Source organism: Mastacembelus armatus, chromosome 15, assembly GCF_900324485.2.
Source record: "Mastacembelus armatus chromosome 15, fMasArm1.2, whole genome shotgun sequence".
In the NCBI taxonomy this organism is placed as follows: Eukaryota; Metazoa; Chordata; class Actinopteri; order Synbranchiformes; family Mastacembelidae; genus Mastacembelus; species Mastacembelus armatus.
In genome coordinates, this window is record NC_046647.1 from 1,193,997 (window position 1) to 1,212,952 (window position 18,956).

Sequence of the window (18,956 nt, forward strand, 5' to 3'; positions counted from 1 at the left end):
TCCCTTTAACGGAAGAAGAAACCTCCAGCAGAACCGGGCTCAGTTTGGGCTGCCCCCTGCCTCGACCGGTTGGGGTGAGTACATAGAGGAGAGAGAAAAGAACAGCAACAATAAACAACAAATAGACACTGCAGGTTGGTGGGACCAGTAACTGCACCCCTGCAGAAAGTACAGAGAGAGAGAGAGAGAGTACAGAGAGAGAGGGAGAGAGCACAAACTAGGGGAGAGAGAGAGCACAAAGTTAGTGAAATCCATTGGTAGAATATACATATGAGGGGGGAGGAGAGGAGGAGAGGGGAAGGAAGGGAGGGGAGGGGTTAAGGTAAGGGAGCTCAGCGCACTGATGGTCCTCGGGCAGTCTAGGCCTATAGCAGCATAACTAAGGGATGGTTCAGGGTTACCTGAAGCCAGCCCCAACTATACGCTTTGTCAAAAGTGAGGTTTTAAGTCTAGCCTTAAAAGTACGGACAGTGTCTGCCTCCTGAACCCAGAATGGGAGCTGGTTCCACAGGAGAGGAGCTTGATAGCTAAAGGCTCTGCCTTCCATTCTACTTTTGGAAACTCTGGGAACCACAAGTAGACCTGCACTCTGAGAGCAAAGTGCTGTATTGAGATGATATGGTACTATGAGATCTTTAAGGTATGAAAGAGCTTGATCATGAAGGGATTTGTATGTGAGAAGGATTTTAAATTCTATTATGGATTTTACAGGGAGCCAATGAAGAGAAGCTAATATAGGAGAAATATGATCTCTCTTGTTAGTTCCAGTCAGGACTCTGGCTGCAGCATTCTGGATTAACTGGAGGCTTTTTATGGAGATACTGGGACATCCTGATAGTAATGAGTAATCTAGCCTTGAGGTAACATATTATTAATATATATTATATTATATATATATTATATTAATAAATATTTACGTAATTCATGAAATCATGAAATAGTTCATACAGAGAAAACTTCAGAGGTACAGTAATTCGTCTGCAACATGATTAGAATTACATATTCCTGTTCTGTAGAGAGTGAGGGGACCCATTTATATTATTCAGAGAGTGTAGCTATTGTCTGTAATTGAAAATGCATTATGCATATACACATGTTGGAAGCACAAATTCAACACTGTCTCTTGCAAATAGAAGTGGGCACAGACAGTCCTTTGAGGGACAGGCTGTATATAATAACAATAAAAACTTTAGGAGGTGGTGATTATTGCAGAGCTGCCAGTACAGTATTACTGTAACAGAATCTGTTGCTGTAGTGATGACAGGAATGAGCAGCATCGTACTGAAAATTTATTAGTGAATATGATAATTAATTAGTGAATATTAAATGCTTCTTAATTAGGTACAAGTCATTTTTGAGATATGTAAATATGAAGCTACACTTCTAAACTAGGAATACTTCTTCACTGTTCAATAATTTATTTGCTATTTCAATATGCACAAACCCCAAAAGGGCACAACTGCAAAACTGGCTATAAAACATTAAGGCATGTGAAACAATGAGAGAACACTGAACACATCAAGTACCAAAAAATCTGACTAATATGCTGCTATTGCACTCGGACCATTCAAAGTCAAATATGACATAGATATGTCTTGAAAGCATTGTCAACACAACAGTGAGCTGTTTCCGTGTCTGGGTTAAGAGATTTGTTTTCAATAATGAGGGACTGTCGCAGCTGATCTTTTGTTTTTATCAGTTTTCCATTGCAGACAGACAGGAAGGAAAGCCATTGTTCAGCACAGAGTTTTAAGGCATTTCCTGAGTGACCAAAAGGCTCTGCCTTCTCCAGGAACCTGTCTTGCTCTTTCGTTTATGTCTTATGTTTAAAAGTCTTTGTTTCTTTGTTTTAATAAACAAAGCACCGATTGGGTCCTTTAAACATCTTTTACTGAAAGTCTGGCTACTTTATGTCATGATACCTGCCTCTGTCCCACTGCCTTTTCAGTCAGCTCACTTTCACTTTCATTCATTGCTGCTACTACGGAGGAGGATGTGCCATCTTAACAGACAGAATATGTACTGAAGATGGCTAGGATGTTTAGGTCCGTAGATTGAATCCTGCTTCTCTAGAGAGCTGACGAATCCATGCCAGGATAAAAAGGGAAATGGCTTCTCCTGATGTATTGACTCACTAACAACAAAGTACATGGGTGTATGGTACATGTCCTGCCCCTCCTGTGTGTGTTACCCTTTACAATTTGGAATAAAAGCCATAGAATATAACATTTTTTATAGTACATGCTTGATCAACGTAATTCTTGCAGGAGGTCATAAAGCAAGCTTCTGCTCGCCCTAGGAAGCCTGTAAAGCAGTTTTATTAAGATGACACAGCACTATCAGCATGATAGACACAGACTTCATAACTGATTTATTGTTGGTTGTGGTTTTTGAATGAACAAACAATGTTAGCTAAAGTATCCCAGGGTTTTTCAAAGCATTTGTTCGCCATGACAAGAATGTTTGGCATGAAAATAATTAGATGTAATGTTATTACATATCTGCAAACTTTAGTTTCATTCAAAGCATGAGCTGGAAATCATCCCCAAAACTCAAATGATTGTACTAAATCATTGTATATTTCAGTGTGTTTGTGCATATCTATGTGTGCTTTAGATGTGATAACAGTGTGTGCGTGTGTGGCTGCAGCTTTTGTCAAGCTTTTTTTCTGCAATGTGTGTCTGGGCTGATTGCCAAGTGGATGCAGTCAGCCGGGAAGAAAGGAGTGCGTTCTGTCCCTGCATGGCATAAATGAATGGGACCTCAGATTTGAAGAAGAAACAATACATTCTCTCTGCAACTCATTTTGCTGTCAGCTTTGTGAATGTGGGTCTTTGGTAGTTGAATTTTTTTGTCTTTTTCCCTCTGTTTGCTGCATCAAATTTAATAAGACTTCTTTTTTGGTATTGCAGGTAATAGTCTGTGTCTTGCTTTGTATTTGATCACAGTCTTTGACAGTGCACTGTGTTGTGAAAGAGGCTGCTATTGTCTCTAAAGATTCACTTCAAGCTTATTAACAAGTTTATTAATATGACATCTTGTCACATCATGTGACATCTTAAATATTTAAACCACATGCAGTGTAAAAATGTAATTGTACTATAGTTGTATTTTGTCAGGTAAGATGTAAAAGGCACTGGATTGTAATTTCAAATAACAGTGGCAAGAAAAAGTACAGTATGTGAACTCCATTGAAATTGACCTGGTTTTCTGCATTAATTTACAATAAAATGTGATCTGGTCATCATCTAAGTCACAACAATAGACAAGCACATGTGCTTAAAGTGTAAAAACAAACAGTTCTAATCTTGTGTCTTTATTGAACACAACTTATTTATTATTGTGAGCCTATCAAACTCCAAGGAAATTGTTTTCATCTGTATTTAGACAAATTTTTTTTTTAGTTAAAACAGAAGTGGTTGATCATTTTACTAAGCCTTTGTGGCTTAGGCCTCTAAGTAACAATTGTCTGGGGAATAGATGGAATGTGAGACCAACAGGAAGTCAGTGCTCCTGCTGAGAGGAGAGAAAATAAGTCTTCACATCCTTTTTAGCTGCATAGTAAACACTGCAGTGACAGCATGAGGTCAGCAGACTTTTCAAAGAAATAAAAAATTTTACGTTTCATTTTGCTGGTCCTGTGTGAAAAATTGATGTTTTGTAGTCCATCGGGACCCTAGAGACTGTCATGTTTATGCCGTTAAAACTAAAAGTGTTTTTAAGTACTACAGATGTGTCAGGAAAACAAGTTGTGTTTAAGTCATAGATTACTTCAGTATAGTTTCTGCCTGAGAATCAGATGTTGACTTGCATTAGCCACAGTGCAGGTTGATTTACTAGGATAGGTTATGTAAACTACCTTCATGTTTCAGGAGTTGAAGATCGGACTCCTTTAAACAGTGCTTTTAGACATATTTTTACTTAGTAGTACATGCACAGGGAATAAACAAAAGGAGAGACAAAAGCTATTCAGTAAAGGTCTTAGGCCAGAATGGTATATTGTACATTTTGGGACATTGTGAATTGGAGACTGTGCAAAATGTTCTAACAAAAACACAGCTTATAGTGATACTTCAGTAATCACATAATTCCATCTTTAGTGATATGGATGGAGGGAATTTCTATCAGTATGTTGTTTTTTTATGTACTGAACATTTTTATTTATAAGTTAATGCATGAAGTTATATTGAAAATGGGTCAACATATTTCATAGTTATTTCAGCATCATAAACTGCTTCCATGTTGACATGACATGATTGATGTGTTGCAACATAGGGTTTGATCGCAATAGAACTAAATTAATTAGGGTTAGGAATATCAGGTTAAGGATAACAGGAAACTAAAATGCTAGGATTGCCTCATATAAATTACAGCAGAACAGAGAAGGCCAAATTATTCTTCTGTATTCTCATGGACAATCTGCAAGTGATTGTCATACATGTAACATCTATTACATATATATAAGGCCATATTGCCTAAGCACTGTACACAGTATCATGCGTCTCCACCGGTAGTGTTGCATGTTTGTACTGAATTTAAAGAAGTATTGGAAAAAATCAAAGCTGTAGATAAACAGCTGGTATTCACAGTATGCAGCTCCTGTTGAGCCCATCTGCAATGAAATTTCTTATTACATGGAGGTAAACAAAGCAAGATACCACAGTAAGAAAGGATGGCTGAACCAGACCTCAGTAATACAGCACTTGAGATATTATTTACTACAAGCGCAATCACTTTACTTCTCTAATCGTAATTTGATTTTTATGGCTATTGTTGGGAATAAAAACTCAAGGCTGTAAAGGTGATTTTGGGAGTGGGCTGCTGGCTTTGCTGAGGGATGGGCTGGGTGGTAGCTAGATGGAGTCTAGCCACAGGTGGTCTGTAATTCTGCACCGTAATTGCCTGGCAAAGTGTATTTTGGGTCTTCAGACCACTCATCCACTCTGTGGGGGGGTGGGGGGTGGGGGACAAGAGAAAAGGGTGAGTGAGGCAGGAAAATAGGATGGATAACATGATGTCCCGTTGTGAGACAGTTCTGCCAGACACTTACAATACGTCAAGGGAGTATTATTATTGTGTGCATTCAAAGAACACTTTCTGTGAAAGCTATTAAGCCACACTAATGAAAATGATGGTAGGAAATGGGGAGACAATCTCCAATTCAGCTGAAATGTCATAGTGTTTTAAAGACAGGTGCAACAGACATTTTCTGCTGTTTGGCTGAAATAGCTGTTGTCATTCTGCAGCCCTGGACCAGGAATGGAGGCATCTTTTATCAATCTGAGGCATTTACGTCCTTGGAGTTTTCAGCGTTCAGGAATAACAGCAGGGCCGAACCTCTGGAATTAATTTGATGGCCAGTCCTTGGTTCTGGGCCTGATTGGTTGTGCAGACAGCACTCACTGTCCAGACAGAACCTCACAGTAGTTACTACGTTTTGTTTCTGAGCCTCCTCCTTAGTCCTTTTTGAACCAAAAAGCTCATCAACCCTGCCAGGGATCAAACAGAGGACAAAGAACATATTAAGCCACCTGACCAACTATCTTTGTGATCATTTTGTTCTTACCCAACATCACAGAGGAATCTGATCTCCAAGAGTACATCACTCCATTCTGGGCACCTGCAACAAATTTCATAATTGATTTATTAATGTTCAAATGTGTCAGACACTCTGTGTGTAATATTCTGCTTTTCTTTGTATATATGATAGTTAACTGAATGTTTCGGGGTTTGGATTAATGTCCTGGTTAAACACACATGTACACTCCTCACAGTGACCTCCATACAAGAGCAGGCACTAAATATACAAACAGACTGACAAACAGACAGAGTTGTACACAAATCTAGCAGACATTTTCAGTAACTGTAGAGCAAGATGTGATACATTTTGGATCCCCTAAATCCTAAAAAAATAAGGTTAACGCGCACACACACACACACATATATATATATATATATATATATATATATATATATATATATATATACAGATAGTCTTTTAGAGGAGAGGGTCCCTCTGACGCATAGACAGTTATTGTATTGTGAGATTTCTGCTGACAGGAAAGACTTCCTGTGGCGTACTTTGCTGTCAGACCAGTAGGTTGTGGAGAGGATGTCCAGTGTTCTCCATAATGTACAGCATGCTCCTCTCTACAACCAGCCCCAGCGGCGCCAGAGAAGTCCTCAGCACGTAGCCAGCCTTCCTGATCAATTTGTTCAAGTTGCTCACTGTGAAGAACATTGCACAGGCCACAGCAGATTGGTAAATGGTCTGCAACATCTTACTACACATTAAAGGACCTGAACTTCCTCAGCAAGTACAGTGTGCTGTCCCTTCCTGTAAACAGCCACTATGTTACACCTCCAGTCAAGCTTGTTGTCGCAGTATGCTATTGCTCTCCATCTTCTCTCGCAGAATGGAAATGGACTTTGGGCTGGTCCTGGTCCTCCTGAGGTCCATGACCATCTCTTTAGTCTTGGCCACATTCATATGTAGATAGTTGTACCCACACCCCTGCACAAAGCAGTCCACCAAGCTTGTGTACTCCACCTACTCTCCACCCTTGACAGAGCCCAGAACTGCAGAGTTGTCCAAGAACTTTTGCAGACAGGGGTGTAAGGTTTGGGGACCACTTGTTCAGACTCCCAACCCTATAGACACACAAACTGTGGTCCGTTTGTCAGGTAGCTCGTTACCCAGGAGGTTGTGGAGGAGTCTATCTGCAGCTTCTGATGCCTTCTGGTGTTGAAAATGCTGGAGAACAAGAGATGATTCAGCTCATTAGTTCTTCTGACATTCCCTGTGGTCTGTTCCTCCTTGACCTTAAAGTCTATAGTCGCCTTGATCTCAGACTGCCCATCCCTTATGTTCTGTTGGAGCTGGTTCTCCAGCTTCCTCCCACAAGTGTCTTTACTCTCCCTCACTCTCACTTGCAGCTCCCTCTGCATGCTTGCCAGCTTGTCTCTGTCCCAGTCCCCAGAAGCTTGCTTCTTCCTGTTAAGCAGCTCTTTTAACCCTCTGGGGTCGACGCACGCGCCGGCGCGTTTTGACGCATATTTTCCTGATAAGGCCAAAACAAACTCTCATCACTCCGTCAATTCTGATCATACAGATAAAAGAAGTATATCATTCAAATCTGTAAAGGGTCTAGTTTTAGTGGTATACCATCATAATAACAACAAAACGTTGTGCTTACTGTTATTTGAAAGAAAGCCGACAGGGTGCGCTCTCGGACTTTTCTGTCTCTGCCATTTCTCTTCACAGACGCGTAAATAAAACAACCAGAATCTCAGCGAATACTTGGCTCATAAAAATATGAATTATATGGCTAGAAAGCTTGAAATGTTTTCTTTTGAGTGAAACAATTCAAGTCGAAAACAAATCATCACTTTTTATTTAATCCGTATGAACGTAAGGAGAAGTCCGTTTTTTCCTGTCTCACCTCATTACAGGTAATGTGGTCCCGCCTTGTACACTGTCCACTGTTCACATGTAAATAATCTCAGGTGAACCAGGTAAATATGTGCACACCCCCGAGAAATGACATAAAACGTCAAACTTCATCATAGAATTTACTCACTTTTTCTGCGCGTTTGGATGATGGCGTGTCCCGGACATGAAGAAGCGCTTCTTGTATTCCACACAGAGACAAACAGTTTAGCTTAACTCAAATGAGGATCCTTTGGGTCGTCATTGTGTTGTATTGTGCTGCACTAATCCGTCCCATCGACATTGACTGAAAGGCTCATTATGCGTGTCTTTGTCTGGTCGTTCAGTGCGTCTTTTGTGTTCTCAGGTAAATCACATGACTATTCATCCTCAGACACACCCTCTTGCATATGGCCTTTCTGGACAAAAAGTGTCTTAGAAAATTTAAATCAGTGTATTGTTTACTGTGAATGTGTGAACAAGATGACATTCACAGCACTCTGAAGTAAACACTTCAGCCTACAACATGCTGGTCTCCAAAGTCTTGTGAACCAATGTTCAGTTTGTGTTTTATGGTCTTATTTCAGTGAGTAAAAAATTTTAGTTTTTCACTAACCATGCATAAACACTTTTTTCTCAAAAACACAATCATGTATAAACTTGCTGCTCACATATTATTGTAGCCAATTTTGTGCTGATTACAGTGTTATCAGACTTTAGACATAAATATGTTTAAAAGACACTGAAAAAAGCACAAATGTCAGGACATATCAAAATTTGTCCAGGCCCCCAAAACCCCCTCAGACCCCAGAGGGTTAAGTCACTAGTTTTCCAGGGTGTGCAACTCGGAAAGCAGCACACTGTCCTGGTGCAGATGGTGTTATCCACACAGAAGCTGATGTACTCAGTAACACAGTCTGCCATGCAATGTTGTTTCAGTGAGGCCAGGACTACATTCCAGTCTGTTTCTTTCTATTTATTGCTATTCCCGGACTTAGCGCTTATTAGCCTACCAGTTAGCTTAGCTAGCTAGTAACATGGCGTCTCCCTCTCTCTCTCTTTCCTGCTCGATGTGCCACATGTTTAGTTATTCCTCTGCCTCCTTTAGTGATAATGATACCTGTAATAAGTGCAAGATTCTGCTAGCTTTGGAGGCGAGGATCACTGATTTGGAAGCGCGGCTCTGCATCTTTGAACAAAAGCAACAAGCTTAGCCCCATTAGCAGGTGTGGAGCCACCGAGCTCAGGGTCTGTTAGCGGTCCAAGGGCAGCTCCGGAGCAGCCCGGAGAATTAGCCTGGGTGACGGTCCAACGGAAACATACACCTAAGCAGAAGGCCACGGCTCATCACCTGCCTGTTCACGTTTCCAATAGATTTTCCCCGCTCAGAAACCGACTCTGATAATTGGCGATTCCATAGTCAGGAACGTGATGATAGAGACACCAGCGACCATAGTCAAATGTATTCCTGGGGCCAGAGTGGGCGACATTGAGTCAAATTTGAAGCTGCTGGCTAAGGCTAATCGGAAATATGGAAAAATTGTTATTCACGTCGGCAGCAATGACACCTGATTACGCCAATCGGAGGTCACTAAAATTAATGTTGAGTCGGTGTGTAACTTTGCCAAATTAATGTCGGACTCCGTAGTTTTCTCTGGACCCCTCCCCAATCTGACCAGCAATGACATGTTTAGCCGGATGTCGTCGTTCCGTCGCTGGCTGTCTAGGTGGTGTCCAGCAAACGATGTGGGCTTCATAGACAAATGGGCCACTTTCTGGGGAAAACCCGGTCTGGTAGCGAGGGACGGCATCCATTCGGCATCCATGAATGAATCAACCCCCATCAGTAATAAAAATTGTCGTGTTCCTCGAAGTACAGGTCGAGGTGGAGGAGTAGCTGCAATCTTCCACTCAAACTTATTATTGAACTCATCCAACTCATCCATTCATCCTCAGAACAATTATAACTCACTTGAGAGCCTCACTCTTAGTCTCACATCCAAACTGGAAAACACATAAACCAGTTCTACTTGTCATTGTGTACTGTCACCTGTCCCTTACTCAGAGTTTTTAACTGAATTTCCAGACTTCATATCTGATTTAGTGCTTAGTTCAGATAAAGTCATTATAGTGAGAGATTTTAACATTCATGTAGATGTTGAAAATAATAGTCTCAGCACTGCATTTAATTCAATATTAGATTCAATTGGTTTCACTCAAAATGTTAATAAACCCACCCACTGTTTCAATCACACCCTTGATCTTGTTCTGACCTATGGCATTGAAATTGAACATTTAATGGTTTTTCCCCATAATCCTATTTTGTCAGATCATTCTTTAATAACTTTTGAATTTAAGATAATGGATCATACAGCATTTGGAAGAAAATTTCACTACAGCAGATGTTTATCTGACAACGCTATTAATAAATTTAAGAAAATGATTCCATCTTGATTTACATCTATGCCATGTGCCAACACAGTGGAGGGCAGCTGCCTCAATCCCTGAACTGCTTGATACTGTGGCCCCTCTGAAAAAGAAGTTAGTGAATCAAAGGAGATTAGCCCCATGGTATAATTCACATATTCGTACCTTAAAGCAGGCATCACGAAGGCTGGAAAGGAAGTGGCGTTCCACAAAGGAGGACATTTTTCTAACCTGGAAAAACAGTCTACTAACATATAAAAAAACTCTCCATAAAGCCAGAACTGCATACTATTCATCACTAATAGAGGAAAATAAGAACAATCCCAGGTTTCTTTTCAGCACTATAACCAGGCTGACAAAAAGTCACAGCTCTGTTGCGCCCAGTGTTCCCTTAGCTCTCAACAGTGATCACTTTGAGTTTCTTTGCAAATAAAATCACAACTATTAGAGATAAAATTCAGCAGATGCTTCCTATACCTGCAATAAATGAATCTTCTACTACAGTAGCTCTTGAATCATCTGTAGGACCTCAGTTATGTTTAGATTGCTTCTCTCCCATAGATCTCTCTGAATTTACATCAGTAGTTGCTTCATCTAAATCATCGTGTCTCTAAGACCCCATTAATTAACTCATCTTTATTAGACTTGGTAAATTTATCTCTAGTATCAGGCTACGTACCACAGGCCTTTAAGACTGCAGTAATCAAACCCTTACTCCAAAAAGTCTAGTCTTGATTGAGGAGTCTTGGCTAATTATAGACCAATATCCAACCTGCCATTTATTTCTAAAATCCTAGAAAAAGCTGTTGCTAAGCAGCTATCAGACCACTTACACAGGAATGAACTATTTGAAGATTTTCAATCAGGATTTAGAGCACATCATAGTACAGAAACAGCACTGTTGAAAGTCACCAATGATCTTCTCTTAGCCTCAGATATGGCTTTGTTTCTATTACTTGTCCTCCTAGACCTTAGTGCTGCATTCGACACTATTGACCACAACATCTTATTACAGAGATTGGAGCATGTGACTGGTATCAGAGGAACAGCATTAAAATGGTTCCGATCCTATTTATTGGACAGTTTGTTCATGCCCATGATGAACCATCCACATGCACCAAGGTTAGTTATGGAGTTCCCCAAGGCTCCGTGCTAGGACCGATACTGTTCACCCTGTACATGCTTCCTTTAGGCAGTGTTATTAGGAAGCACTATTAATTACCACTGCTATGCAGATGACACTCAGTTGTATCTATCTATGAAACCTGTTAACACAAACCAGTTAACCAGACTTCAAGTGTGTCTAACTGACATAAAGGCCTGAATGACCAGTAACTTTCTACTTGTAAATTCAGAGAAAACAGAAGTTATTTCATTTGGGCCTAAAAACCTCAGAAGTAACTTTTCGAAAATGATGGCTACTTTAGATGGCATAGCCCTGGCCTCCAGCACTACTGTGAAAAACCTTGGAGTTATTTTTGACCAGAACATGTCCTTTATCTCACACATAAAACAAATCTCTAGAACTGCCTTCTTTCACTTGCACAACATTTCCAAAATTAGGAACATCCTGTCTCAAAATGATGCAGAAAAACTAGTCCATGCATTTGTTACCTCAAGGCTAGATTACTGTAACTCATTACTATCTGGATGTCCCAGTATCTCCATAAAAAGCCTCCAGTTAATCCAGAATGCTGCAGCCAGAATCCTGACAGGAACTAGCAGGAGAGATCATATTTCTCCTAATCCCTTCATGATCAAGCTCCTTCATACCTCAAAGACCTCATAGTACCATATTATCCCAATCGACCACTTCGCTCTCAGAGTGCAGGTCTACTTGTGGTTCCCAGAGTTTCCAAAAGCAGACTGGGAGGCAGAGCCTTTAGTTATCAAGCTCCTCTCCTATGCAACCAGCTCCCAGCCTGGGTTCAGGAGGCAGATAGTCTCTGTACTTTTAAGGCTAGACTTAAAACCTTCCTCTTTGACAAAGCGTATAGTTAGGGCTGGCTTCAGGCAACCCTGAACCATCCCTTAGTTATGCTGCTATAGGCCTAGACTGCCCGAGGACCATCGGTACACTGAGCTTCCCTACCCTAACCCTCCCCTCCTTTCCCTTCCCCTCTCTTCCTCTCCTCCCCCCTCACATGTATATTACACCATTGAATGTCACTAACCTTGTGCTCTCTCTCTCCCCTAGTTTGTGCTCTCTCCCTCTCTCTCTGTACCTTCTGCATGTGTCCCCGGTCCTGGAGCTGTGAATCGCTGATGTGCAGTTACTGGCCCCACCAACCTGCAGTCTCTATTTGTTGTTTATTGTTGCTCGTCTCTCTCCTCTATCCACTCGCCCCAACTGGTCAAGGCAGATGGCCACCAAAACTGAGCCCGGTTCTGCTGAAGGTTTTTTTCTTCCGTTAAAGGGGATTTTTCCTCTCCACTGTCGCCAATCCCTCATAAGGGATTTGTTGGGTTTTTTGTAAAAAAAGTAGTAAAGTGCCTTGAGATGATTTGTATTGTGATTTGGCGCTATACAAATAAATTGAATTGAATTGTTATGTGTGCTGTGTCTAAAATGAAATAGTGGCAGTTTTGTTAGCAGAGGTATAGACAGAGCTTTATTATGATGCCGCTTTATTCTGATACTGAGCGAGCAGTGAGTACAGTGTAGATGAATTATGTTAGTTACTACAGTCCCGCTCATCAAGTTAAACTGCTTCACTTGTTGCAGGTACAATAGGAAAATAAAATACATTGTTATATTAGACTACTTCAGAAAACTTGCTAACAAAAAAAACTACAGCCAACAAAATAATGTCATAACAGCGTACTCCATTTTACCAATATTTTCAGTCTCTGCTATATTGGATCTCTCGCTTCTTTTCACACCACAAGTAACACAAACAAACACCACCCTCACACACCATCTACTTAATGTCTTTTTTCTTCCTGAAAACAAATAATCTTTGAAATAAATATTAGTAAAAAACTATTGTCGTTTGCCAGCTGCATCTAAACACAGTCACACTTGCTCTTGTTGGCTGCAATAGTCCCACCCCTAGCTCCTGAAAAATTTCTGGACCAGCAGAGAGTCTGTGTCAAGTTAGAACCAATTTTCCTGGCCTAGAGCTTTCAAAATGCAAAGAACTGCTTCCAAACCAGCCCTAGAATTGAGGGGCACACATGGTCTCAACGTCTGAGCAAGGCAGTGGAACTGTATGCATTTTTAATATTTGTATATAATAGGTCCAAAGTTTTATTTTCTCTGTTGGGGCTGTCGACCACCTGGGGAAAAGTTGACAGTACTGCATGAAGAACTAACCTGAGACAGGGTCAAATAGAAAGGTATCCAATAATAAAAATGATGTAGAATTATTCCATCTAAAACTGCATACTATGCAAACATACCACAAAGTTTGAGCAAAGCTTTTCACAGGTTTCTGAGGATGGAATTTGCCGTGACAGGTGGTTGTGTATGTGGGAAAGTGGTAACACCCGTCTCTGTTCAAATGTGACTCACTCCTGTTTGATGACCTTTGACTTCTTCCACTGAGGTCTGGTGTTCACAGACAGTGCATGTTTCTCTGTTTTTTGTCCCTGACAACTGTCTTCATCCACAGTTTTGAGAAACAGATTACATCATCAGTCAGAAAACTCTTCTGTAGGCCAACTACAAACTTTAGTTCAGACTAACTCTAAAAGCAATGTGTGCAACAACACATGCACCGTCATGAAAATCAGTCTTGTAACATTGTCTATAGGAGCTGGTGCTACATGGGTATTCTGTACATTCAAAAAGAACATCTTGTGTTTAATAAGTGAAAATCTGATCTGGTGTGAAAAAAGTTATCTATTTGTCAAATTAACACTACCTAGGTCTGGGTGATATGGCCTTAAAAAAAAAAAATCAGATTTACGATTTCAATCGTTTTTTTTTTTTTCTCCCGGCGGCTGTGCTGCCACGGTCTTATTCATTTCATAGGGCGCAACATTTCTCCCACTTGGTAGGTTGCCTCTGTTTGAGGTGCTGCAGTAAATTGGTCGCACTGCTACCTTTACTAGCAACAGACTTCAAACACACTTTGCAGCAGGGTGTTGTTTGTTCTGCGTCTGACGCCGCAAAAGTGAACCAATTACAAACTACAGATGACACTGTGCCTTTCTAGGGAAGGAGTTCTTCCCTGCTCACTGACATGTTGTTTGTGTATCTCTAATATGGCAAACGTACCATAGGAGGGGCTGAGCCCAGAGGGGGAATGTCGGCGGATGTTAAAGAGAAAACCGATTTTCATTCAAACAAGTCAATGTAAACTACATATTCGAGTTAATCGATCAAATCGCTTTATCGCCCAGCCCTAATACTACCCACATTTTCCAAACGCAAACTGGAAATATTATTGTCCTATAATCAGGCCTATGAGTAAATAAGCATGTAAATATTACCTGTTTAAGCATAAAAGATTAAAGGTGCAGTGAGTCTTTGCCTGTCTTTCTCCACAGATGCGATGGCTAATCCTTCTCCAGCAAAAAGCATGGGTGACCCTGGAATCACCCCATTGTCTCCTTCACACACTCAGGTGACTCAACTCTCTGTACAAATGTGCTAATTTCTTTACCTGTTGTTATTCTGCATCTGCTGTGCTGACAGTGTGGATGGACCATTATATTACATTACAGGTTTGAACACCACAGCGACAGGACCATATTGATTCATTGTAGCAAGAAACACTAAGTCAATATAGACCTCAAAATACAGGAAGAACTATGCTAGTGACGCCTCCACCACTATCTAGGAAAATCATTTAGAACATGTTCTAAATAATCATGTTCTAAAATCATTTAGAATGTGATTTTTTTTTAAGAAAATCAGAGCAAAATGATTTCTAACGGAGTTGTAAATGTCATTTCAATGTTGCTATATGTATCATCTTTGTGTTAAGTTGTATACCTTTGCTATTTTAATTTTGTTTGATGTTATTGATGTGGATTTTTTTTCTGTGCTCAATTTTGAAGTGGTGCTGTTGTGAATGTGAATTGGTTTGTTATGGTTTAAATTCAGTATGTTGTGTGTCATACTGTATATTCTCTGTGTGCAGCAAAATGACACAGATCAGGTACAGTCAGAGCCGTCCTTTGTGGTGGTGGTGGCCATCGACTTTGGCACCACGTCCAGCGGTTATGCTTACGCCTTTACTAAGGAGCCAGAGTGCATTCACACCATGAGGTAGGCCAGCACTGCAGTGCAGACTCTCACTGGGTAGAGGTGTGCAGTTGGGTATAAATTTAACATTGTTATATTCAAATAAAAAGGTTTGTAGAAAAATGCTCTTGCATCATTACCTATTAATTTCAGAGCTGACTTTAAAGTATCATTGTTAACGCCCAAACTGAACCTGGTTCTACTGAAGGTTTTTTCTTCCATTACAGGGAGTTTTTCCTCTCCACTGTCACCAAGTATTGCTCATAAGGGATTTGTTAGGGGGTTCTTTTTGTTTTTTGTAAAGTGCCTTGAGTGCCTATTGTGATTTGGTGCTATACAAAAAAAATTGAATTGAATTTAATTCATGGAATCACTCCTTCATATCTGCTATATCAAGCCCTTTGACCCCTCCATTCTCAGTATATGCTTTTGATCATTACCATGGCTAATAAACTTTCCGCTGGTCAACAAGCTTTTTCATACCCAGCCTGAGTACTTTAGAAGGCTCTGCTGTTAGACGTTAAATCCACCCCCAACATTTCTGTTTTTAAGAACAGACTGAAGACATTTTTAAAGAGTAGTAGTCTTTATTTATTTTAGCTTTGTTTTAATTGTTGATTTTTATTGTTCAGTGTAATTGGGTTTATTGTATTGTGACATCTTTTTTGTGAAATACACCTTTTAATAAATAAAAAATGTTTCAGTAACCCTAAAAAATAAGTTGCTGAAAGGAACAAAATGTTTTGTCTAGGTGGTATTGTTTCAGTAAAAGCAGAAACCCCAGACCAATGTGAAATGACTGCATTTTTATTTAGTGTGGAAGAGGTCAGTACCCAGATATCAGACCAACACTAAACCAGTCATGTTGCTATCTGGGTACACTGAAGTAATGAATGTGGTGAGAGTTCAAGACCCCAGAGGGTTAACAGCTTCCATCCCACCGCAGGCTAGCAGCATTATAAGCTGACTAACTAATATGAGATGCTTCACAGTTTGGCTCTGCTGTCTTTTATTGTTAGTTTAGTCTTGTGTTGTTACAGTCCAAATGTACCCTTAAATCCTTCTTATCTAATCAGCCAAATGTAGTGTAGCTAATGCGAATACTGAAGATGTGAACACAATCCAGATAAATGACAGCTTGTACAAATTCATATGCCACAATAATTTAGCTGACAATTAAAGTCAGTAAAAGTGAGAGTTTGTTGTGTTCCAACCAGACCTCCCTGATCGTTTAGTTTGTTTGAGATGCTGCACTGCTGAACCCATTATCTGGACAGAGGCAGACTGTGTTGGATTTTTTAGTTTCTAGCAAGGAATTCTTCAATAGTCCAAGGGGTATCTGTGTTATAGTTACAGTGGGTACGGAAAGTATTCAGACCCCTTTAAATTTTTCACTCTTTGTGTCATTGCAGCCATTTGCCAAAATCAAAAAAGTTCATTTTATTTCTCATTAATGTACACTCAGCACCCCATCTTGACAGAAAAAACCAGAAATGTAGAAATTTTTGCAAATTTATTAAAAAAGAAAAACTGAAATATCACATGGTCATAAATATTCAGACCCTGTGCTCAGGATTGAGTAGAAGCACCCTTTTGAGCTAATACAGCCATGAGTCTTCTTGGGAATGATGCAACAAGTTTTTCACACCTGGATTTGGGGATCCTCTGCCATTCTTCCTTGCAGATCCTCTCCAGTTCTGTCAGGTTGGATGGTGAACGTTGGTGGACAGCCATTTTCAGGTCTCTCCAGAGATGCTCAATTGGGTTTAGGTCAGGGCTCTGGCTGGGCCAGTCAAGAACGGTCACAGAGTTGTTCCGAAGCCACTCCTTTGTTATTTTAGCTGTGTGCTTAGGGTCATTGTCCTGTTGAAAGGTGAAGCTTCGGCCCAGTCTGAGGTTCTGAGCACTCTGGAAGAGGTTTTCTTCCAGGATATCTCTGTACTTGGCCGCATTCATCTTTCCTTCAATTGCAACCAGTCGTCCTGTCCCTGCAGCTGAAAAACACCCCCACAACATGATGCTCCCACCCCCATGTTTGCAGTGATAGTTGACTTTGTGGAACTTTCTCCCATCTCCCTACTGCATCTCTGGAGCTCAGCCACAGTGATCTTTGGTTTCTTCTTTACCTCTCTCACCAAGGCTCTTCTCCCAGGATTGCTCAGTTTGGCTGGACGGCCAGGTCTAGGAAGAGTTCTGGTCGTCCCAAACTTTTTCCATTTGAGGATTATGGGGGCCACTGTGCTCTTAGGAACCTTGAGTGCTGCAGAAATTCTTTTGTAACCTTGGCCAGATCTGTGCCTTGCCACAATTCTGTCTCTGAGCTCCTTGGGCAGTTCCTTCGACCTCATGATTCTCATTTGCTCTGACATGCACTGTGAGCTGTAAGGTCTTATATAGACAGGTGTGTGCCTTTCCTAATCAAGTCCAATCAGTTTAATTAAACACAGCTGGACTCCAATGAAGGAGCAGAACCATCTCAAGGAGGATCAGAAGAAATGGACAGCATGTGAGTTAAATATGAGTGTTACTACAAAGGGTCTGAATACTTATGACCATGTGATATTTCAGTTTTTCTTTTTTAATAAATTTGCAAAAATTTCTACATTTCTGTTTTTTTTCTGTCAAGATGGGGTGCTGAGTGACATTAATGAGAAATAAAATGAACTTTTTTGATTTTGGCAAATGGCTGCAATGACACAAAGAGTGAAAAATTTAAAGGGGTCTGAATACTTTCCGTACCCACTGTATAGAGGCCAAGCCCCTGAGTACATCTCTGATCTGTTGAAACCATTACAGCTTCTCTACAGCCTTGAAGTCATCAGGTCAAAATCTGCTTGTGATCCCTAAACCTTATTTTAACTCAGGGAGATTTGTGTTTTAAGTCAGTGGCTCCTGACTTAAAATTGGAACACTCTGCCCTCCTCTCTCTGTGTGGCTGATTCTGCTGATTCTCTTAAACGGAGCTGAAGACACTTCTTTTTAGACAAGCTTTTAGCTCAGTGGGCTTTTATGTTTGCATCTTTGTTGTGTTTTAATTAGATTTTAAGTTTATTGTTTTGTATTTATTTTACTGCACTCTGTGCACAGTGATATAAAATGCATTGGCAAATCCTAGCATAAACTCTGGGCAATGATGCACGTGTGTGTTCACAATCCTTGAATTTAGTTGACCACTGGTTTCAGGCACAACCTGATGCAAGACATGGAAGAGAGAATTTCTTTTCATCTACACAATGCAATTTATTGACATGAAACTTTAGAAGTGTTTGTTTCAAAATAACACAATAAACAAGTCCACACCACTATCAGTTTAATTCATTAAGCCATACATCAAAGCAAGGCTAAAATTGTTGAAAGTGTTAAAACTGCTTCAGCAGTGTCATGACAAAAATATAAGAACAGACAGAATACAATTTCCAGGAGGTCAAGCTTAATAGGCAAGCAACAGAAACATGACCAGTACGTCTGGACAGGTCGATTTGAGTGACCAAGACTGTAGGTTTCCTGAGGGTTTTATAACCACTGAGCAATTGAGTTACACATCATGTAAATCATGCTTATGCAGGCAAATGGTCATCAATGTAATTGGCAAGTCTGTGTGACTAGCTGTGTCTTCCTGCTTCCTGAAACCCCCTGCTGAATACACATCAGTGGTCTTTGTTGGTTCACACAGGGAGTCTGTCTGTGCTGGAACAAAAGTGGCATCTTTTATATGAAAATTTCCCTCAGAAGCAGCTTTACTTAATGTGGTATGACCAATGGCTTGTAATTACTGTTATGTTACGTTTTAGCATGCTGCATAGCAAATCTTAGACATTCTTGCTTTAAAGATGAAATAAGGGTGTTTTGTACTGTCATTAATCACAATATTATTTTATCATTATTCTTTCTAGTAAAAAAATGCCT

General features: G+C 40.3%; 1 protein-coding gene across 3 annotated transcripts in view; it reads left to right on the plus strand.

The window, feature by feature from the left end:
- Positions 1 to 18,956, plus strand: part of hspa12a (heat shock protein 12A) — an 82,110-nt gene that overhangs the window by 11,800 nt on the left and 51,354 nt on the right. For all 3 annotated transcript variants that reach the window (XM_026309885.1, XM_026309886.1, XM_026309887.1), the window contains exons 2-3: positions 14,351 to 14,427; positions 14,947 to 15,074. In XM_026309885.1, the coding sequence (XP_026165670.1) occupies positions 14,351 to 14,427; positions 14,947 to 15,074 (205 nt within the window). The remainder of the gene's footprint in view (positions 1 to 14,350; positions 14,428 to 14,946; positions 15,075 to 18,956) is intronic.